The sequence below is a fragment of the Oryzias latipes genome, chromosome 12, assembly GCF_053564925.1.
Source record: "Oryzias latipes strain Hd-rR chromosome 12, Olatipes_Hd-rR_3.1".
Taxonomy (NCBI): Eukaryota; Metazoa; Chordata; class Actinopteri; order Beloniformes; family Adrianichthyidae; genus Oryzias; species Oryzias latipes.
The window spans coordinates 32976100-32998424 of NC_136248.1; the positions used below are offsets into that span (position 1 = coordinate 32976100).

The 22325-nt window shown below is 48.8% G+C and overlaps 2 protein-coding genes across 12 annotated transcripts; one reads left to right on the forward strand and one right to left on the reverse strand.

Moving 5' to 3' along the window:
* The first annotated feature begins 8966 nt into the window (after positions 1–8966).
* fktn (fukutin) lies at positions 8967–20305 on the forward strand. 11 transcript variants are annotated; one of them, XM_023960840.2, is made up of 10 exons: positions 8967–9227; positions 12684–12740; positions 18129–18329; positions 18408–18554; positions 18669–18799; positions 18891–19023; positions 19089–19218; positions 19295–19428; positions 19503–19627; positions 19727–20305. In XM_023960840.2, the coding sequence occupies exons 1-10, from the start codon at positions 9126–9128 to the stop codon at positions 19938–19940; spliced, it is 1374 nt and encodes a 457-aa protein (XP_023816608.1). In that variant the 5' UTR covers positions 8967–9125; the 3' UTR covers positions 19941–20305. The 11 variants fall into 11 exon arrangements, 10 of the variants coding, with proteins under 10 accessions (XP_023816608.1, XP_023816607.1, XP_023816604.1 ...); XM_023960839.2 differs by having other exon boundaries at positions 8968–9227; positions 12681–12740; XM_023960836.1 differs by having other exon boundaries at positions 8969–9227; positions 18408–18590.
* On the reverse strand, positions 20298–21397 carry ufc1 (ubiquitin-fold modifier conjugating enzyme 1). The gene has a single exon (XM_011492252.4). It carries the CDS (start codon positions 21395–21397, stop codon positions 20885–20887), a length of 513 nt encoding a protein of 170 aa, XP_011490554.1. The 3' UTR covers positions 20298–20884.
* Between the last annotated feature and the right edge of the window lie 928 nt (positions 21398–22325).

Here is a 22325-nt window from a genome sequence, read left to right on the forward strand (position 1 = left end):
GATCTGGTCTAACACAGGATCTGGTCTGAAGCAGCAGGATCTGGTCTGACACAGGATCTGGTCTGACACAGGATCTGGTCTAACACAGGATCTGGTCTAAAGCAGCAGGATCTGGTCTGACACAGGATCTGGTCTGAAGCAGCAAGATCTGGTCTGACACAGGATCTGGTCTGAAGCAGCAGGATCTGGTCTGACACAGGATCTGGTCTGACACAGGATCTGGTCTAACACAGGATCTGGTCTGAAGCAACAGGATCTGGTCTGAAGCAGCAGGATCTGGTCTGACACAGGATCTGGTCTGACACAGGATCTGGTCTAACACAGGATCTGGTCTGAAGCAGCAGGATCTGGTCTGACACAGACTCTGGTCTGACACAGGATCTGGTCTGAAGCAGCAAGATTTGGTCTAAAGCAGCAGGATCTGGTCTGAAGCAGCAGGATATGGTCTGACACAGGATCTGGTCTGAAGCAGCAGGATCTGGTCTGACACAGGATCTGGTCTGAAGCAGCAGGATCTGGTCTGACACAGGATCTGGTCTGACACAGGATCTGGTCTAACACAGGATCTGGTCTGAAGCAACAGGATCTGGTCTGAAGCAGCAGGATCTGGTCTGACACAGGATCTGGTCTGACACAGGATCTGGTCTAACACAGGATCTGGTCTGAAGCAGCAGGATCTGGTCTGAAGCAGCAGACTCTGGTCTGACACAGGATCTGGTCTAAAGCAGCAGGATCTGGTCTGACACAGGATCTGGTCTAAAGCAGCAGGATCTGGTCTGAAACAGCAGGATTTGGTCTGAAGCAGCAGGATCTGGTCTGACACAGGATCTGGTCTGACACAGGATCTGGTCTAACACAGGATCTGGTCTGAAGCAGCAGGATCTGGTCTGACACAGGATCTGGTCTAAAGCAGCAGGATCTGGTCTGAAGCAGCAAGATTTGGTCTAAAGCAGCAGGATCTGGTCTAAAGCAGCAGGATCTGGTCTGACACAGGATCTGGACTAACAGGATATGGTCTGACACGGGATCTGGTCTGAAGCAGCAGGATATGGTCTGACACAGGATCTGGTCTGAAGCAGCAGGAAGTGGTCTGACACAGGATCTGGTCTGAAGCAGCAGGATCTGGTCTGACACAGGATCTGGTCTGACACAGGATCTGGTCTAACACAGGATCTGGTCTGAAGCAACAGGATCTGGTCTGAAGCAGCAGGATCTGGTCTGACACAGGATCTGGTCTGACACAGGATCTGGTCTAACACAGGATCTGGTCTGAAGCAGCAGGATCTGGTCTGACAGACTCTGGTCTGACACAGGATCTGGTCTAAAGCAGCAGGATCTGGTCTGACACAGGATCTGGTCTAAAGCAGCAGGATCTGGTCTGAAACAGCAGGATTTGGTCTAAAGCAGCAGGATCTGGTCTAAAGCAGCAGGATCTGGTCTGACACAGGATCTGGACTAACACAGGATATGGTCTGACACGGGATCTGGTCTGAAGCAGCAGGATATGGTCTGACACAGGATCTGGTCTGAAGCAGCAGGATCTGGTCTGAAGCAGCAGGATCTGGTCTGAAGCAGCAGGATCTGGTCTGACACAGGATCTGGTCTAACACAGGATCTGGTCTGAAGCAGCAGGATCTGGTCTGACACAGACTCTGGTCTGACACAGGATCTGGTCTGAAGCAGCAAGATTTGGTCTAAAGCAGCAGGATCTGGTCTGAAGCAGCAGGATATGGTCTGACACAGGATCTGGTCTGACACAGGATCTGGTCTGAAGCAGCAGGATCTGGTCTGACACAGGATCTGGTCTAACACAGGATCTGGTCTGAAGCAACAGGATCTGGTCTGAAGCAGCAGGATCTGGTCTGACACAGGATCTGGTCTGACACAGGATCTGGTCTGACACAGGATCTGGTCTGAAACAGCAGGATCTGGTCTGACACAGACTCTGGTCTGACACAGGATATGGTCTAAAGCAGCAGGATCTGGTCTGACACAGGATCTGGTCTAAAGCAGCAGGATCTGGTCTGAAACAGCAGGATTTGGTCTAAAGCAGCAGGATCTGGTCTAAAGCAGCAGGATCTGGTCTGACACAGGATCTGGTCTAACACAGGATCTGGTCTGAAGCAGCAGGATCTGGTCTGAAGCAGCAGGATCTGGTCTGACACAGGATCTGGTCTGACACAGGATCTTGTCTAACACAGGATCTGGTCTGAAGCAGCAGGATCTGGTCTGACACAGGATCTGGTCTAAAGCAGCAGGATCTGGTCTGAAGCAGCAAGATTTGGTCTAAAGCAGCAGGATCTGGTCTAAAGCAGCAGGATCTGGTCTGACACAGGATCTGGACTAACAGGATATGGTCTGACACGGGATCTGGTCTGAAGCAGCAGGATATGGTCTGACACAGGATCTGGTCTGAAGCAGCAGGAAGTGGTCTGACACAGGATCTGGTCTGAAGCAGCAGGATCTGGTCTGACACAGGATCTGGTCTGACACAGGATCTGGTCTAACACAGGATCTGGTCTGAAGCAACAGGATCTGGTCTGAAGCAGCAGGATCTGGTCTGACACAGGATCTGGTCTGACACAGGATCTGGTCTAACACAGGATCTGGTCTGAAGCAGCAGGATCTGGTCTGACAGACTCTGGTCTGACACAGGATCTGGTCTAAAGCAGCAGGATCTGGTCTGACACAGGATCTGGTCTAAAGCAGCAGGATCTGGTCTGAAACAGCAGGATTTGGTCTAAAGCAGCAGGATCTGGTCTAAAGCAGCAGGATCTGGTCTGACACAGGATCTGGACTAACACAGGATATGGTCTGACACGGGATCTGGTCTGAAGCAGCAGGATATGGTTTGACACAGGATCTGGTCTGAAGCAGCAGGATCTGGTCTGAAGCAGCAGGATCTGGTCTGAAGCAGCAGGATCTGGTCTGACACAGGATCTGGTCTAACACAGGATCTGGTCTGAAGCAACAGGATCTGGTCTGAAGCAGCAGGATCTGGTCTGACACAGGATCTGGTCTGACACAGGATCTGGTCTGAAGCAGCAGGATCTGGTCTGACACAGGATCTGGTCTGACACAGGATCTGATCTAAAGCAGCAGGATCTGGTCTGAAGCAGCAAGATTTGGTCTAAAGCAGCAGGTTCTGGTCTAAAGCAGCAGGATCTGGTCTGACACAGGATCTGGACTAACACAGGATATGGTCTGACACGGGATCTGGTCTGAAGCAGCAGGATATGGTCTGACACAGGATCTGGTCTGAAGCAGCAGGATCTGGTCTGACACAGGATCTGGTCTGAAGCAGCAGGATCTGGTCTGACACAGGATCTGGTCTAAAGCATCAGGATCTGGTCTAACACAGGATCTGGTCTAAATCAGCAGGATCTGGTCTGACACAGGATCTGGTCTGAAGCAGCAGGATCTGGTCTGACACAGGATCTGGTCTGAAGCAGCAGGATCTGGTCTGACACAGGATCTGGTCTAAAGCAGCAGGATCTGGTCTAACACAGGATCTGGTCTGAAGCAACAGGATCTGGTCTGAAGCAGCAGGATCTGGTCTGAAGCAGCAGGATCTGGTCTGACACAGGATGTGGTCTGAAGCAGCAGGATCTGGTCTGACACAGGATCTGGTCTGACACAGGATCTGATCTAAAGCAGCAGGATCTGGTCTGACACAGGATCTGGTCTGAAGCAGCAGGATCTGGTCTGAAGCAGCAGGATCTGGTCTGAAGCAGCAGGATCTGGTCTGACACAGGATCTGGTCTAACACAGGATCTGGTCTGAAGCAACAGGATCTGGTCTGAAGCAGCAGGATCTGGTCTGACACAGGATGTGGTCTGAAGCAGCAGGATCTGGTCTGACACAGGATCTGGTCTGAAGCAGCAGGATCTGGTCTGAAGCAGCAGGATCTGGTCTGAAGCAGCAGGATCTGGTCTGACACAGGTTCTGGTCTAAAGCAGCAGGATCTGGTCTAACACAGGATCTGGTCTAAAGCAGCAGGATCTGGTCTGACACAGGATTTGGTCTAAAGCAGTTGGATCTGGTCTGAAGCAGCAGGATCTGGTCTGAAGCAGCAGGATCTGGTCTGACACAGGATGTGGTCTGACACAAGATCTGGGGCCTCATTTATAAACGTTGCGTACACACAAAAGAAGGCGTACGCCACTCTCTACGCAATAGTTGAGATTTATAAAAAGCAAACTTGACGGGAAAATGTGCGGTCCTCCACGCAAGCTCTGACCCAGGCGTACGCACAAAAACGGGTGAAATGAGAAACGGCGACACCGTCGGCAGATGGAAGAAACACGTGAAAGTGACAGTGTGTGCCAAATCGTGCTGGCATGTGCTGTGCTACACAATGTGGCACAGCTTAAAAACGTGCCTCTACCCCCTGGCGCTGATTGCTGTGTTGGCCCCGACCCTGAACCCCATCCCCACGCATTTGAGCCATTTGCTGCTGCTGTGCGCCAGCGTTTGGAAGTGATGCTTGTAAAGAAAAAGAGGTGTGGAAAATATTATTTATTTAAGAATTCCCTCATCGTGCAGTTTATTTCAGTCAGGGCGATCTTGATTTCGCCCAACTCCTTGGCCACCTCTCTGATTGAACTACTGACTTCCCTCTGCATTTCAAGGACTGCATCGGTGAGGACACGCCCACTGCTGGAGGGTTGAGAGCCGCGTGCCGTGGAGACGCTGGGGCCAGACGGCTGCTCAGCTGCAGCATCGTAACCACTGGCCCCGCTGGAACACCCAGCAACTAAAATAAAATTGTTCTATATTAATAATCTGTAATTGTGTAGCCTGCATACATGTGACTTGACTGCATTCATTTGAATTATTTCTCTTACCTGTGTCACCCTGACCCTGGCGCGTCGGCGTCCCCTCCGTCTCAGTCAGGTGACTGAGGCGGAGGAGGACGCCGATAAGGGGGACTTAATAGGGATTCCCCAATAATAGCGGCCAGTTTCTCATCAAGAGGGGTCAGCTCCGGTCCCCCCCGTGGCGGACACACTCTGCCGATGCAGCGCTAGACGTTTTTTTGCCTCGACTTTGATGTCCGATCATTTCTTTCATTTCTTTTTTATTTCGGCCACGGTCAGAGGTTGTGAGGCTACAGCATTTACGGCGTCTGCCACCGTTTGCCGCTCACGTGCCTTTTTGGCATTAGTAATGCCCACACTGTGCCCTCCAAACAACGTTTTATCCTCTTTTCCACCTCGCCAACGATAACTTCTACTTCACATTGAGTGAAGTTACGTTTTTTTGATTTCCTCTCTGTGTTTGCCATGATTTAGCAAGCCATGAATATTCATTTGTGGGCGTTTCACGGACTATTTATGGGCAACTATGGGCGTGTCATGAAGCCGCAAAAGCTGCGCTTCATTTAGAATCGGTTGTGATTTATAAAGGGAAAGATGCGTAGGATGTACGTGCGCACGGTTTAATAAATCCAAATATTTCTGTGCGTACGCACGTCCTATGTTTCATCCGTACGCCACTTCTGACGCAAATCCTACGCAAAGTTTTATAAATGAGGCCCCTGGTCTGACACAGGATCTGGTCTGAAGCAGCAGGATCTGGTCTGACACAGGATCTGGTCTGAAGCAGCAGGATCTGGTCTGAAGCAGCAGGATCTGGTCTGACACAGGATCTGGTCTGAAGCAGCAGGATCTGGTCTGAAGCAGCAGGATCTGGTCTGAAGCAACAGGATCTGGTCTGACACAGGATCTGGTCTGAAGCAGCAGGATCTGGTCTGACACAGGATCTGGTCTAAAGCAGCAGGATCTGGTCTAACACAGGATCTGGTCTGAAGCAACAGGATCTGGTCTGAAGCAGCAGGATCTGGTCTGAAGCAACAGGATCTGGTCTGAAGCAGCAGGATCTGGTCTGAAGCAGCAGGATCTGGTCTGACACAGGATGTGGTCTGAAGCAGCAGGATCTGGTCGGACACAGGATCTGGTCTGAAGCAGCAGGATCTGGTCTGAAGCAGCAGGATCTGGTCTGACACAGGATCTGGTCTAAAGTAGCAGGATCTGGTCTAAAGCAGCAGGATCTGGTCTGACACAGGATCTGGTCTGAAGCAGCAGGATCTGGTCTGACACAGGATCTGGTCTAAAGCAGCAGGATCTGGTCTAACACAGGATCTGGTCTGAAGCAACAGGATCTGGTCTGAAACAGCAGGATCTGGTCTGAAGCAGCAGGATCTGGTCTGACACAGGATGTGGTCTGAAGCAGCAGGATCTGGTCTGAAGCAGCAGGATCTGGTCTGAAGCAGCAGGATCTGGTCTGACACAGGTTCTGGTCTAAAGCAGCAGGATCTGGTCTAACACAGGATCTGGTCTAAAGCAGCAGGATCTGGTCTGACACAGGATCTGGTCTGAAGCAGCAGGATCTGGTCTGAAGCAGCAGGATCTGGTCTGAAGCAGCAGGATCTGGTCTAAAGTAGCAGGATCTGGTCTGAAGCGGCAGGATCTGGTCTGACACAGGATCTGGTCTGAAGCAGCAGGATCTTGTCTGACACAGGATCTGGTCTGAATCAGCAGGATCTGGTCTAAAGTAGCAGGATCTGGTCTAAAGCAGCAGGATCTGGTCTGAAGCAGCAGGATCTGGTCTGAAGCAGCAGGATCTGGTCTGACACAGGATCTGGTCTGAAGCAGCAGGATCTGGTCTGAAGCAGCAGGATCTGGTCCAACACAGGATGTGGCAGTGGCGGCTACAGGTCGGTCAGAGAGGTGAAACTCATGTTCAGCCTACATCATAAAATTGTCTATTTATTTAAAAGTAAATTCTGCCCTACGTTCCTTGTCAAGACAATGGTCTGTGAAAAAAAAATTAAACTCTGTAAAACTGAAACCAGGAATGTTGTGTATAATTGTGTTAAATGTATGATGAAAATCAAGCAATTTCTCCAAGCAAACATCAAAGAAATTGGTTGCAGCAGTTTTTCTTTCGACTGAACTTGAGAAATCCGCGATGGGACTGAGAACAGCTTCAGTGATTCCTCATAGGACAGAATCGCTGTCAGTCAAAAGGAGATGCAGTCTTTCTGCAGACCCTCCAATCATCACGCAGAAGCTCGGAGTCCGGGCCAGCCCACTCCCCATTCACCCCCAGAGACGCTGAGCGTCCGTGGGCGGGACATAATCGCAGCGTTTATCCAATCTAATGAAAAAAAACGTTCAAAGCAGCCCCATTGAAGTCAATGGACGCTGGGCTTCAATAGGGAAATAATAATAATAATACATTTTATTTGTTAGGCGCCTTTCAAGGATCCCAAGGTCGCCGTACATAAAAGTGAAAATAAAATAAAAGCAATCGAATGCACAATAAAATATACATATAAATAGGCCAGAAAGAGGAAGTTATCAGGGGGAATAGGCAAGTTGGAAAAGATGAGTTTTTAGTTTTTTGGTGAATTGTGAGAGAGACCCAATGTTTCTGAGGTCCGGAGGTAGAGACTTCCAGAGCCGGGGGGCAGAGCAGCTGAATGCTCTGCCCCCCATAGTGACAAGGCGAGCAGTGGGGACATCCAGATGAAGGGAGGAGGAGGATCTGAGGGTACGGGTGGGAACGGCCACATGAACAAGATCTGATAGATATGATGGAGCAAGGTTGTGGATGGATTTAAAGGTCAGGAGAAGTATTTTGTATGTAATCCTGTGTGTGATCGGTAGCCAATGGAGCTGCTGCAGAACAGGTGTGATGTGTTGGATGGAAGGTGTTTGAGAGATAATTCTGGCAGCTGAGTTCTGAACAGACTGTAGTTTACGTAGAGTTTTTTGTGGTAATGCACTGTGACGCTGTATGAGAAGGAAACCGAGTCAGCCGACCTGCTCAATGTAACTGATTCTGAAGGAACTCGTCTTTGAGATGAACGTTTTCTAACGCATTTTTAGTCAATAAAATGTCAATACAATACAACAGTACATATTTGACCATTCATTTTGTAGCCGCGCTTCCCTTGCAGTCTTAAAGAAATCGCCACTGGTATGTGCTGTACTTTATTTTGAAAAGACATGATTTGTGCTGCTGTTAAAAGTACAAGAAGTTAAAATTATTATGTCTGGAAAAAAACAACACTTTGAATTCAATGATTGAAAATATTTAACAGCTACAGTTGATGGTCACAAAAACATAAATAAGGGTATTTTCTAACCGGTAACAGCAATGCGGTTCTCACTGGGTTCTGGTCAGTGAGAAACTGGACCCAATGGGTCTTTCTGCATTGAAGGACTCGGACCGCTGCTGCAGACTTAGACTCATTCAGGTTCAGTCTCATCTCTGAGAGGCTTCAGCCCTGAAACCCCAGATGTGCCTCGTATTCTCCCTAAAGAGAAGCTTTATGGTCCCAGACAGACTCTGTGCCCCCCCCCCCCCCCCCCCCCACCCACACACAGGATGAATGACTTCCTCTCTAACCGATCACAGACTGAGACTTAACCCTAACCCACTTCCCCGCCTCCATGTTGTTTTTGCACATCTATCATGTTTCTATCTGCACACAATTACGGACATTTTATATATTTGTACACTTTCTTGGTTCACTTTGTACATATAGACATTTTTCTATTATACTTTGATGTGTGTTTTGCACTGTAATAGTGATGCCTTCAATGTCACTGTCCTCTGGACCTGGATGGACTGAAGGACTTGGAGGATAGTGAGGTCCGTACCTGAGACAGGGGACAGAGGTCAGAGGTCGGTCTTTGTGTCCCAAATGTCTGTTTAGGATGAGGAGCCGTTAGAATGTCAAGACGATGGAATCGCTGATATGTTCAATGGATGCATTCATGTCTGAAACAGACCTGATGTGTATTTTTATTTACTTTGTTTTTATTGCTTGAAATCGGAAAGAGTGTGACGCTGTAGAGATTGACCAGAGTTCAGATTACGGCCTGCATCTCTCTGTGGGATTAAATGGGATTACTGCAGATGGACGTGACGCTTTATTGTGGAAAGGATAACCGGAAGTGGGAGTGACCACTTGTCGTTGCTCCATAAAGATGGCGGGGTTCGGGGTCGCTTCAGCTCTTCCCGCTTCGTTCTAAAGTCTTCGGCCACAGGCCCTCGCGCGCACGGCTCTGCCCACGAGGTATGACCAGAGGCAAAGCGGCCCGCGTGACCGGATGCCTCGCGTGAACCGGACGGCGGTGTTGTCGCTGCTCATCGTTAGCAGCTGCGTGTTCCTGCTGTTCCAGCTGCATTACTACCGGAAGTACGTCACCAAGGTGAGACTCCAAGTGTTTTTATTATTATTTTTTTATTGAAGCAAATATTCAACAAACAATCACGGCATGTCTGTCAATGACAACAATATTAATGCTGGGATAAAGGTAGACAAAAAAAGAAAAGTAACATGAAAACAAATATAACTTTAAAAAATCTATAAAAATAAGGGTCTATTACAAAGGTTCAAATAGATCAAATACATTTTGTCTGGGCATTCTTATGATTGATGTAATGTAAAGATTTAGAAAATAGTTTGAGACGGTTGAGTCATCCAATAATGTGAGGTTTCACCTTTAAGAATTTACAAGTATGAATAAAATGCTTTGAAATTACAATCAGTGAATTAATCAGAAAGTCCAGATTTTTGTGAATTAATTGTAATCAAATTTTAATTGTATTCCAATTTAAAGGATTAATAATGATATTTTTGGATTTGAGCCAATTATGAAAAGAAGACCAAAACTCTTTTACATGAAAACATTCAAAGAAAAGATGTTCCACAGTTTCTACATCATTTCCACAAAAGACACAAAGATCGCAGTTAAAGCCAGAATGTAAAAAAGGATTGGAATAATAACTATCATTTAATATTTTAATGGTCACTTCTTTAGCTTTGTGAGGGACAGGATATGATAGATATAATGTTCGTATCCTTTTAGCTTCTGTGGTGCTGTCATTCTGCTACATATATTTTCTTTTTAAGGGGAAGGTTAATGTGAATTATTTCAAATCTCTAGGAAAAAAGTGTTTGTTAGTTTCTTGTCTCCCAAACATTTTCCTTCTACATAGAGAGGCCTCATTTCTGAAGAATGTTGTTGCAGCATTATTTGCTGAGCTACAGTTTTAGTGGGAATTGGATGGATTTGATTATCTTATTACTCCAAGTGTTTATTTCTTTTAATTTTGCCACCCAGCCAAATCCTCACTGTATATAGAGTTCAATAGAAACTGCTCCTTCTGTAAATGAGACACTGAAACAATCACATCTATTCTGGAAATGACCACAAACAACATCTTTTTGGAAAGACTTTTCCTCTTTTGTTCAATGTAAAATGTATAAAAAAATTGATCTGGTATACAAAGACATATTATTTGGTTTTTATAATGTTAAAAAAAATCACTAATAAGGGAAGACTATTTAATTAACCTTTTAATAATACTAGCCAAATTTAATATTCATAAATGCAAATTTTCTAAAAGAAAAAGCCTTATTTAAACTTTCTATTATTGAGTTAAACCAATTTACCGGAACAATAAAATCTTCTTCTAACCCCAAAGCTATAAGAACCTTTGACACCCTGGAATGTTTTAAATATACAGAATAGTAACTTATTGCTCTACTTTATAATCTTCATTTTCCTTTGTTCTTTATGTTCCACTGACATATTTTGTTACTTATTTTTCTACCTGTGTCCTTTAAAGTTGACGTGATTTTGTACTATGATCCTGTAAATCTTCAATAAAGATTTTTTTATTTTTTTAATGAAATATTGGAGACTAAAAAGAACACAAACTGCAGTGTTTATACAAATATAATGTACAATACGGTTCTGAAAACAGAATAAACTTGTTATAACCTTAAGAAAATCCTAATTATTAAGAACATTCACAGGAGAAAAAACTAAAAATAAAAAAATAAACGTAGACAAATGGAAACGCAAGAGTAAACATAAGTCATTAGTCCAAAATATTTACAGATGTTAATCGTTTTTTGAGCCTTTGTATTTTTTGTATATATTGCTGCAGTTCCAGTTTGAACACAAAGAAATCAGGATTTTTTATTAGAAAGTTTACTTTTGTGAATATGAAATTTAGCCATTAATAACAACATCTTAATAAAAAAAGAAAACATCACGATCTTTGAGTTAAAACTATGAAAACCAAATATGACGTTTTTATATTAGAGCTGTAAATCAGCAAAAATAGAGTCGGAGATAAATTTGTCAAAGTTTTTCCAAAATTTGAATGTGAATTCACAGAGCAGAATAAATGGGAGCAGGTTTCAGGTGGTTTCTGGCAGAAAGTACAGCTGCTGTTTATGTCAGCTTTACATTTAGTTAAGTAATGTTTTGATACCCGGCGACAGACTGGAGACCTGTCCAGGACGTCCCCTGCCTTGGCCCACAAGTGGCCGGGATAGGCTCCAGCAGCCCTGTGACCCCGAAAGGGAAAAACGGTTAAGAAAATGAAAGAATGTTTTGATGGGTAAAATCTGTGTATTAGTTTAAATAAGATTGCTTTGACTTTGTTTGTTAAGAAGAATTTTTGTGGGAAAGACCAGACTTTTTTCCATTGAATGTTAGAGACTCCAAGTGTTTATTTATTTTTATGTATTTATTTGAATTAGGACAATGCATATTAAACAATGTTTCAGCAGCTGCTTTAACAGAAACATGCCAGAATTAGCACAGGAGCTAAATTTCATCCGTTGTCCTAGGGCAGGATATAAAGTTCAACAATTACATTTACAGCACAATAAAATAGCACAATATTAGAGGTAAAAATATTTACAAAGGTTATAACAACAAAAAGCAAGTCTAAAAAAGTCCAAGAAAGTCACAGAAAACCACAATAACTAATGTCTGCAGGACTGGTTTGTTTTCAGCCGTCGTTTCAGAGCTGTTTGGGAGGTGGGGCAGTTTTCCCAGTTCCTAATGTGCTGTGGCAGCGTATTCCATAACTGTGTGCCTCTGATTGACACCACAGTTTGGCTGAATTTAGTCCTGCAGCCCCCTCGAGTTAAAGCCCTGGCGCCTATTCCAACATTAGTTTTTTTACTTATAAAATCGAACAAGGGGGGAGGGGCCATTTTTTATGAGGCGTGTTTGAGATAAACCAGCGGCTCACCTGGATGGTGGCGAGACCAGGTGGGGCCGGGAAAAGCAGCTAAGCTGAAGGACAACTGGAAGTCTTAACATTCGGTTGAATTTGAATAAGCCACTCCCCCTTAGTTTGATCTGTGCTGTTATGCATTTTACATTCATTTTAATATGCAACCTATCTTTTTTTATCAGAAAGTATTTTAATTTTCATGATCTTATATTTGCATTTTTCTTTTATATCTTTTTATTTATATTTTTAATTGTTCTTGTTTATTTTTTCATCAGTGATTCATTTTTTGCAGAAAGTTATAAAATACTCAGATTTCCTTTATTGTTCGCCACCGTTTCTGTTCTGCATCAAACTACTGTCAGAACCCCTTTTCCCACAATGCATTGTTTTGTAGTCATCATGGTGTCTCGCAGTGAGTGTAATAATAAATTTCCAATGATTGATTGATTTGTGACGTTAGAGCAAAAAACTACCCAGCATGCACCGCGCACCAGTTGATCTGGGCAGCGTCCGCTTGGGTCATCTCAGACACGCCCACTGTGTGTAGCTGTGTGTGTTAATGTTGTTATTGTGGGTCCCATGTCGGCATTGACCCGTTTTTCTCGTGCTTTGGTCCACAGCAGCAGGGGGGGCCGTTACTGAGCCCGGTGCATCACCTGACCAACCGCGCTGTACAATGGGTGAGTCGGTACCTGTGACCTCATCACCTGAAGGGGGAGGGGCACAGTCACATAGAAGCAGGAGCTTCTCCTCACATCTCCACTCAGGAAAACATGAATGCAGTTCCAACAGAGAACAGGCTGTGGTGTAGTGGGAGACACAGGGGTCTTCTGATGAACCATCAGCTCTAAAGGTTTTCTGGTCAGTTTCCAAACTCAAGAGTAAACGAAAAACAGAACCGAGGTTCTGGATGGGGAGGAGCTTGGTAGAGAAGCTGCCATTTAACAGGACCACCTGGTTCTCCTAAAGGAAGAGCTGCTCCTCATCCCCCTCATCCTCCTCATGCTCCTCATCATCTTCAACCTTCTCATCCTCCTCATCCTCCTCATGCTCCTCATCATCTTCATCCTCCTCATGCTCCTCATCCTCTTCATGCTCCTCATCATCTTCATCCTCCTCATGCTCCTCATCATCTACATCCTCCTCATCCCCCTCATCCTCCTCATCATCTTCATCCTCTTCATCCTCCTCATCCCCCTCATCCTTCTCATGCTCCTCATCATCTTCATCCTCCTCATGCTCCTCATCCTATCCATGCTCCTCATCCTCTCCATGCTCCTCATCATCTTCATCTCTCCATGCTCCTCATCCTCTCCATGCTCCTCATCCTCTTCATCCTCCTCATCCTCTTCATCCTCCTCGTGCTCCTCATCTTCCTAGAACATGTTCTAGGTCACCATGTCTTTAGTCAGCAGGAATCATGAGATGTGCTTCATGATGATGATGGTGATGTCAGCAGATGGTCAAACGGTGACGAAGCCCAGCAGCTTAGTGTTTATGATGGGATGTTTTCAGTCTGTAAGGCCCGTACACACCGGGACGAATATTCGCCAGCCGTTATTCGCCAGCGTCTTTCAACATGTTTTTTGTGTTCACACCCAGGCGATTTTCGCTGACGATGAGCCGAGCGAACATGCAATTTCATTCCCTGACATTAGATGGCGCTTAATGTAAACAGAAATACTCCTGTACACAAGGTGGCCCTGCGCAACTTTACGCTTCTTAAAGTCGCTTTTCACTCAGAGGAAGAGAGCAAGTATTTACGCGCTTGTCAGAATCATACAAAGAAAACATGAATACTTCAAGCATCAGTAGCTCCAACTGGTGCTTGGTTCGGGGATATTTAAGAATGTCCGTCAGTGAGTGCATCTTCTTCGTCTTATTTCTTTGCGGCAGTGTAGACGCTACTTGGCGTCTATTTTCTTCGCTGGTATGTGTGCTCAGAAAGGCAGTTTTGTGTTTGAGCGCCCCCAAGTGGTGTTTTACTGTAACTTCAGAAGCTCCAGACACGTGTGCAAAAACGCCGTTCTCATTGGTCAAATAGATTTCGACGCGACGCATCAAAAAAAAAAAAAAAGAACCCGAGGCGTTTTTTAAAAAGTGACGCTTTGACGCGTGGCGTTTTTTCCCGTCGGTGTGCACACTCTCATTGGTGCCCTTTGTTTAGTCACGAGGCGTTAAACGTCGGCGAAAACTCTTCACACAATTTACTACACTGGACAGAGGATGTTCAAGATGGGTCTCAGTAACTCAGATATTTGCGAGCACTGTGATAATAATCTGCACTGTGGTTCTGCACGCCTGTCCAGGCTCTCTGGCAGCAGGTATGTGCCGATTTATCAGTCTGGCTTAAGGTTTCAATCACTGCCTCACCGTCACTTTGTGTGCTTGGTGACATGAGTGCCATCGATATAGAAGAAGGATTAGCATCTATCATTTTCACAACTCTTTGTATTGCCAAAAAAACTATTTTAATAAATTGGAAAAACAAGAAAAATATAAACATAAGTCAACACAGAAATCTGCTGTTTGATCATATCAGCTTGGAAAAAATGTCAGCCCAAAGTTCAAGTAACTTTGAAAGAATTCAGTCTCTCTTGTCTCCTGTGGTTGACTCCATGACTTAAGGGGTGGGGGGCTTGGTCGTCGCTGCTCCTTCTGCCGTGGTTTGGGGGTGGGGGTCGCAGCCTCCGGTGCCTGGCGGGGGCTCCGTTGGTCGGGAGGGCGGGTCCGGTGCCTGGGTGGGGCGGGCTGGGGCGCTGCCTGGTCATCTGGGCTTGGGTGTGGGGGTGCGTGGTGGGGGGGTGGTCTGGCTTGGCTTGGGGGGGTGGTCCCTTTGCCTGCGCTGGGGGGGGTTGGCAGGGGGCCCTGCTCGGGGGGGGGGGGGCCCAGGGCGCCGGATGGGCTGCCCATCTGCACCTGGGGCTGGGATCGGCCCTTCCCTGGCTCTGGGACGGGACGGGACAACCCTCTCGGGGCCCCCGGTCGCTCTGGGTGTCATCCGCTTCGGCTGCGGGGTCTGTCTGGGGTGGGGGGCTTGTCGGCCCTGTCCTGTGGGGGGGCGTTCTGGGGGGGAGGGGGGGCCCATTATTGGTACGGGTCGGGGGGGCTAACGGGTCGGGGTCTCCGCTGAGGCAATCAGTGGTTGCCTCGGCCGGTTGGCCTCCTCGGTCCCGTCAAGGCCTGACCAGAGCTCCTCTAGGGCCGGCGTCTGGGGGTGGGGGCCTGGGCTTGCTCCGGGGGGGGCGGCGCTCTCTGGCTCCTCTCTCTCTGTGTGGGGTGGTGCCGGGCCTGGGGTGTCGGCGCCTCCGGGGGTGGGGCCCCTGGGCTGGGTGGCCCTGGCCTTTTTGCTGGGGGGGGGGCTGGGGGACAGCTGTTTGACCACCGGGGGACAGTCTACCAGCTGTCCCCAACTTACCCCCTTCCTCATATAACCTCATATTAGGGTGAGGGGGTGGGGGGTCTAGCCTGATGCGCCTTGGGGGGGGGGCTACTTGGCAGTGGCCCCCCCTCTTATGGTTGCCGTATGGAGTGGGCCCCCCCTCTTTCGGTTTTATTTGCACCTTAGACATGAAGGGTCCTTGGTAGGGGGGGTGCTTGGACATCACTGCAAGCAAGCAGCAGATGTCCTCCTGGCACCCTACCCGCCAATTTTATCCGCACCTTAGACATTTAGGGCCCCTTGGTGGGGAGGGTGAGGGGACATCACTGTGAGTAATCAGGAGATGTCCCCTTAGTGCCCTACTCGCCAATTTTAACTGCACCCTCCTTAGTACACACACCCCCCCCCTTCAATATTTACATTCCAACATAAACACACACACATGCACACACACACCCTCTCATACACACATACACGCACACACATTTTGCAAGGAAGGTGGGACCTGGGTCCATCTGTCCCCTACCCCTTCCCTGGTGGGGGGTGCGGGCCCCTTGGCGATGGTGGCCGTGTCCCTTGGGTCCCGGCTCCCTGGGCCCGGCGGTGCTCTCTCCGCGCGGTGGGGGGGTTCATATTACACCTGAGCCGGGGGTGTTTGTGTCCCTGGGGGGTGGGTCCTGGTCCTTGCCCCTGAGCGCTGGGCCCCGCCAAACTTCCAACATGGCCGAGCCTGGTCGGGCCATATTTATAACACCCCTTGTGGGCCACCCTTTTTTCCCCGGGGTTCCCCCCTCCTGGGCGGGGGCGGCGGGCCCCTGCCTTGCTCCTCCCTGGACCAACCGTGGGCCGGGTGGGTGGCTGCCTGGAGTGCGGAGCGGGTCTCCCTTGGGGGGTCCTGGCTCGTACCTGGGGTTGGGGCGGGGCGATGCCCGGAACTCCTGGGTGGTGGTGGGGTGCTCGTCTGTGGCTGTGGGCGTCCTTCTCCGGTGGTGCCCTGCGTTGGGCTCTTCCGGCGCGGCGGGGGGGCTGCTCTCCTGGCTGGGCTGGGGCGGCGCTCTCTTTCCCTCCGCGCCTCCCTGCTCTCTGGCTCTGGGGGCCTTGCGGCGGTCCTGCTGGCCATGGCCTGGGTGGCGGTCTTGGTCGCCCGGGGGGCGGTCGTTCCCTGCCTGTTCCCGTGTGGCGTTGGGGGGATTCCGGCTGCCGCTGCTGCTGTGGCGGGGGTCTGGGTGTGGGGGTGGCTGGGCGCTCCTCCTCCTTCTTTTCACATTCCACCATCCATTTTAGAAGAACATAAACACTCACCTGAGCACAGGTGTTAGCTCACCTTGGCACTAATAGTTTGCATGATTGAATGAATGAAAGATTTCACACTAGTTGGTTTTAAGGCATAAGTATGCGTTCGTGAACACTATCTGTTTTGTGTACATGTTGACATGTGAACATTTTTTGCAGCTAGCAGGTGTGTTTATAACATTTGAGTGTGTGTGTGGACGGGCCCCGCCCTTTTTGTACTACATTTGAACCATACCGTAATGATAAACAACCAGTAAACCAGTCTGCTTTATGCTGCTTCATGGTCTTACCCCCCCCTCTCACTATCACCCCCCCCCCCCCCCCCCCCCTGTTTTCAATCATGGTTGAAATGAATAAAGTTTGGCCTCAATTCCAAAAGGGGTTTATTCAGGCATACCTTTGGTTTGTCTGAAGATTAATAACCCCTCTTGTTAAAGTAAAATATGTCCAACACAAGAGGCCCTCAGCTCTCATCTGCCTGCCTAGCTGTTGGACAGGACAAGTTAAAAAAAAAAAAAAAAAAAAAACGTCGGCGAATATCGCGCGTGAAATTCGTCCCGGTGTGAACGGGCGTTTACAAACGGAGAACCTTGTTGATCGTGAAGTTTCTGACAAACAGCTGTTCAGGCTGCAGGTTCATCACTGTGATGAAGATGTCGAGTTTATGTAGCATTATTCTGATGACGGAGGACATTTATAGAATTGATTATTTGAACAGCATTTCTGATTTTTTTTTTATTCATATCGTTGTGAATCATCAGCAGCAGACGACAAAAAGCTGTTAGAAAAAGCTCAGACCAAGAAGCTGAAAGGGGCGGGGCCAAAGTCTCCCCGCTCAGGCCCTTTCTGATCTTCCACTGTCAGACAAATAGATACATGACCGTCTTTGTTTCCCTGGTCTGAGCTGGGATGTGGATCAGAACTGGACGTCTGGATAGCTACGACATTGCTGCTGTTTCTGTTGCAGTGCTTATGTTAGGCTGGGGGGTGAGGGGCTGTAAGCTAGCAGGAGACTATGTAAAAGAAAGGGATCATGAAAAAAAGGCAGAGGCTTATTTCCCCATCAAAAGTCCAGCCCAAAAACTAAGGGATGAATTTCTAATCAAGTCCTGCCGCTCTAGAGAAACTATGTCCCAAAGCGACAGACGTCGTTAAGCCGGTTATTGTTGTCGGCTCGTCTCTGCCAGGCCGCTGTCTCTTAACTCGAAGGTTAGCAAAGGCAAAGAGCAAACTCACCTGCAGCTTCAGGTGTTCCACCACAACCAGCAGCTGCCATGGAAAGATGAGGAAAACGGACATCTGGGTCAGTCCAGTGACCTGAGAACCGAACTGAGTGCAGAGCTGATGTTTGGATGCGTGCTGTGGTCACCATGGTAACCGTCCGTCTCTACAGCAGGTGCTGAAGAAGTTCTTGGCCTTGGCCCACCATTTCCACCTGCCGCTGTTCCTCGCTGACACTTTGGCGCTCTCGCTCCTGTCCCAGCATGCTTTGCGTCAGCGTGACCGGGTGGTCCAGGAGCCACAATGCAGTGTCCTCTGCACCGACCGTCCAGTGTTGGCGTTTGGCGTGCATGCCAGCTCGTGGGAGAGCACTGTAAGTGTGGTAGTTTGGGTTCTACAGCTCAAGAGGAACGTGTTTGGTTCTGACACTGGTCTGTCTTTGGTTCTGCAGCCTGAATTTGTGGCGGCTGCTCAGACCAAAGGCTTTGAGCTGCTGGAGCTGCGAGGAAAAGACCCGCGCCTTTCCAGCCTGGACACCCTGTCAGGGGAGGAGATCCCGCTCCACTTCCTGTTCCGCCTTGATGGTTACATCATCCATGTGGGTGGAGCCATGCACTCCTTGTGTCTAGTCTGGGTCTGGTCTGGTACTGGTTCCGGTTTTGGTTCCGTGCTGAAGTGGCCGTCGTGTGCACTGATGCTCTGATGTGTTCAGGTGGTCTTCCTGTACGAGCGCAGCGGGAACTACCTCTGGCACGGCCCGCTGCGCCTCAGGGCCGACATGGACCGGACCTTCGCCCCCTTCTCCCTGCTGGACTATGGGCGCTATGCTGGAGCGTACGACAGGTGGGGTTTTGGCCATGTGACTTCTGTTTTCCGAGCCCCCCAGGATCGACCTCCAGTCGGTGACTGTGCTGTTTGCTTGTTGCCCCCCCAGGCCAGAACTGATCCTTACGGTCCTGGATCGCCTCGATGTTCGAGTTCCTCGCAACATCACCCACTTTCTGGTGCAGCAGAGAGATGCTCGCTTCTTGGAGTGCCGCTTCCACGAAGCTCGCCACTTCCTGCAGGTCTGTGTCTGGCCGCCAAGGTGTCCGTCTGCACAGACCCCCCATGAATGACGCTCTGTCTGCAGCTGTACCCCGACGACTCGTCTGCGGCGGCGCTGGACTTCCGAAGGAAAGCCAGGACTCTGCTTCGTGTAACAACACAAACACTTGGTCTGCTCCACATCCCCTTCTGGATCAGCAGTGGTACCTGCCTGGGTAACCAGAACCGGTCAAAGAGCCCCACCCACTGTGAGGGGAACAGGCTAACCCTCTGCGTGTCTGCTCCCTGCAGGATGGTTCCGGCAGTGCGGCGTCATCTCTTACAGTCAGGACGTGGACATCGGGATCTTCATCTCAGACTTCAGGCCGGACATCGTCGGCGCCTTCAGAGAAGCTGGCTTAAGCCTGAAGCACAAGTTTGGAAAGGTTTCCGTTTGTTTATGCAGGAGCGTGATGTCATTTCCTGTCGGGGGGAAAAAAATCTGTATTTTGGGTTTCAGGTGGAAGACAGCCTGGAGCTTTCATTTCTAAGCCAGGATGTCAAACTGGACATTTTCTTCTTCTATGAGGACGGAGACGTGGTGTGGAACGGCGGCACGCAAGCCAAGAGCGGCAGAAAGTTTAAGTGAGATTGTCCCGAAGCCGACGAGCTCACCTGCAGCTCAGGTGTCTTCGCTCTTCTGCTCTGTCTCCTCCACTGTAAAGTCCCAAACTGTCTCTGCAGGTACACCTTCCCTCGCTTCTCTCTCTGCTGGGCGGAGCTTCTGGAGCTGAAAGTTCGCGTTCCCTGTGAGACGCAGGATTACGTCGTGGCAAACTATGGATCCACGTGGAGCGTCCCTCTGAAGAACTGGGACTGGAAGTCCTCCCCCAGCAACGTGCAGGAAAACGGGGAATGGCCTCGAGGCCAGTGGGCGGAGTTAATTCAAGTATACTAGAGGGAGGGGCTGACTGGGAGTTTTTATTTTTAATTTCTGATGTATGCAACCATGTGACCTGCACTAAGTGTTGAACACAAACAGGAAGTGATGTCATCACTGGTTGAGTTCTCATAGGCTAATGCGCTCGTTTAGCTCTCAGAATAAAGGAGCAGAAACCCCGCCTGCTGAGCTGAAGCTCCTCCCACCAGGAGTACAGAGGACCTTCAGAGAACGTCTGCAGGAGAACCTGACAGGAACATGCTGGATCTGATGGGTTTCATGTTCAAGAAAATCCTGATGTTAATGTTCTAGGACAGCTCGTCCCTCACCTGTTCCTCATGTTCTTTAAATAGTCACCAATAAAGAGCCAAAGTGTGCTGGAAGCTTAATGGTTTATTGAAGTTTATCTGCAGAAGGTTTTGACCGTAAACAACCAGAGGCATCCTGGGAGGAACCATCAGAAAAGGTGTTGTAGTTCCTCACCTGTTCTCCGTCTGTTGTCACAGGTGCGATCAGGACAACAGTAGGGAGGTGGAGACATACCCAGACTTGGATCGGGACCTACTGTTCTAAACATGTGAGTGGGAACCGTGATGCTGACAGAACCTGAAATGTGAACGGAGAACCTGAAGATGAGCTGGAACAAAGTGCTGAGGAATCTTTTTATTTGGTGAACATGCCATGGAACATGTGGGTGGTGCTTTGGGAGAAGGTTGGGGGTGTGGTTCTGATCCACTCCAGCCTGGGCCGTGGCGCAAAGCAACAATCACCTGTCTGCCAATAAACCACAGAGGAACAGGTGAGTCTCCTCAGTGCCTCCTTTTCTTCGTGGTTTGTTTCTGGACTTTCTTCTTCTCGGTTCTGTGGGCTCGGGTTCACGGATGACCTGCAGAGCGTCCGTTAACAGAACCCAAACACCAGCTGTGGAAATGGAAGTTTTATTTTGAAGAGCCTCTGTGACGTCACTCTGCCGCCTCTCGCGGCCGCTCCTTGTGGGCCACGAGCCCTTTGCTGATTAGGTCCGGAACCTCCACCGCGAGCCACGGGCCGAGCCCAAGCGCCATGAGGTGCGCGAGCCCGAAGCGCGGCGCGTTCCGCGCCCAGAGCGGGGCGAAGTGTTCGGTGAGGCATATCCGGCCGCCCCGGTACATCTTTGCCGTCTTCCCGTCCAGCTCCGGAATGGCCAGCTCCGGAGCCGTTTCCGGGTACGTCACCGGGATGTCGAACTCTAACCGGAACTCGTACCGCAGCAGCTCGTGCACGAACCAGCACGTGCCGGTCCAACGCGTGCCGTCCGCGTTGGACTCGAGCCGGAACCAGTCGTTGTCGGCGGCTTTGTTTTGCTCCACGAACCGAATCAGAGCCTGGTACTCTTCCTTCAGGCGCTGGGGCCACAGCGCGCGATCCCGCGGGCCCGCGTGGGTCTTGAGAAGTGGGATCTGTGACACAGCCTTGCGCGTGGCCTCGTCTGCCATCCTGGTTTCACTGATAACGCTCGGTTCTGGAACGTGACGTGGATCTCCCACAATACACGGCGCAAAAACTGCTTCCGCTCTTGGGATTTTCAGAATAAATGCTAAACACCGCCCAGCATACCTTTTGAATGGAAAACTTTGGGTTTTCACACACTTTCCAGTTTCATTTGAACGCAGTGTCACATTTGGGACATTTTTAATGAAGTTTATTGTAAAACATTTACAATTCTAAACTTTTCTTCCAGCATATATAATAACTGTTGTGATGTTATACATCAAGTACTCAGACAAATGTTCCGGATATGGATCATTCATCATAACTTCAACTGTGTGACACAACGTAAAAAATTCCAGAAAATCACGTTTTTTAAAGGATTTATTTGTATAATTAAGCAGAAAATAAGGATTTATCTTTGTTCTCCTGTCCTCCTCTGGATACCTGTAATAACTGTTTGAACTGGTTATCACCTGTCCACTTAGACTGTCAGACTGCAACCCCCCCCCCCCCATGACAAAAGCGCTGTCTGAGACACCCGAGGGGAAGAAACGATCATCAACCAGATCCCTGACAGTAGTTTGGGCTGATCGTTGACCTCCTGCGTCTGTGAACGCGCTGAGGAAGACGAGGGTGGCGTGTTCGTCCACTGAGCAGGACGGAAAAAGAAGCAAGTTGCATTTCCTAGTGTAACCGGGACAGCCTTTATCTTATTTTATAATGGCACAAAATCTGTTCAAGGGTTACCATACATGAGGGATCTCCAACAAACTACTGCATTACACTACTGGTCATAGCCCCTCCTTCCTTTCTTCTTCTTCTTCTTCTTCTACTTCTTTTGACTCCCCTATATATTCCAAAGGCTACTGTTCCCCACCCCCTTTTGTATGACCTCCTGTCAGAGAGGTGGGTGCCATCATCCTAAAATCATTT

What these genes read in the sequence shown, in the direction of transcription:
- ufc1 (XM_011492252.4), bottom strand. Translation starts at nt 21,397, where the DNA reads ATGGCAGACGAGGCCACGCGCAAGGCTGTGTCACAGATCCCACTTCTC.
- fktn (XM_023960835.1), top strand. Translation starts at nt 9,126, where the DNA reads ATGCCTCGCGTGAACCGGACGGCGGTGTTGTCGCTGCTCATCGTTAGC. An exon ending in CCAGCTCGTGGGAGAGCACT is followed by an intron (nt 18,330 to 18,407) that starts GTAAGTGTGGTA and finishes TTGGTTCTGCAG; the next exon opens with CCTGAATTTGTGGCGGCTGC. An exon ending in ACTCCTTGTGTCTAGTCTGG is followed by an intron (nt 18,591 to 18,668) that starts GTCTGGTCTGGT and finishes TGATGTGTTCAG; the next exon opens with GTGGTCTTCCTGTACGAGCG.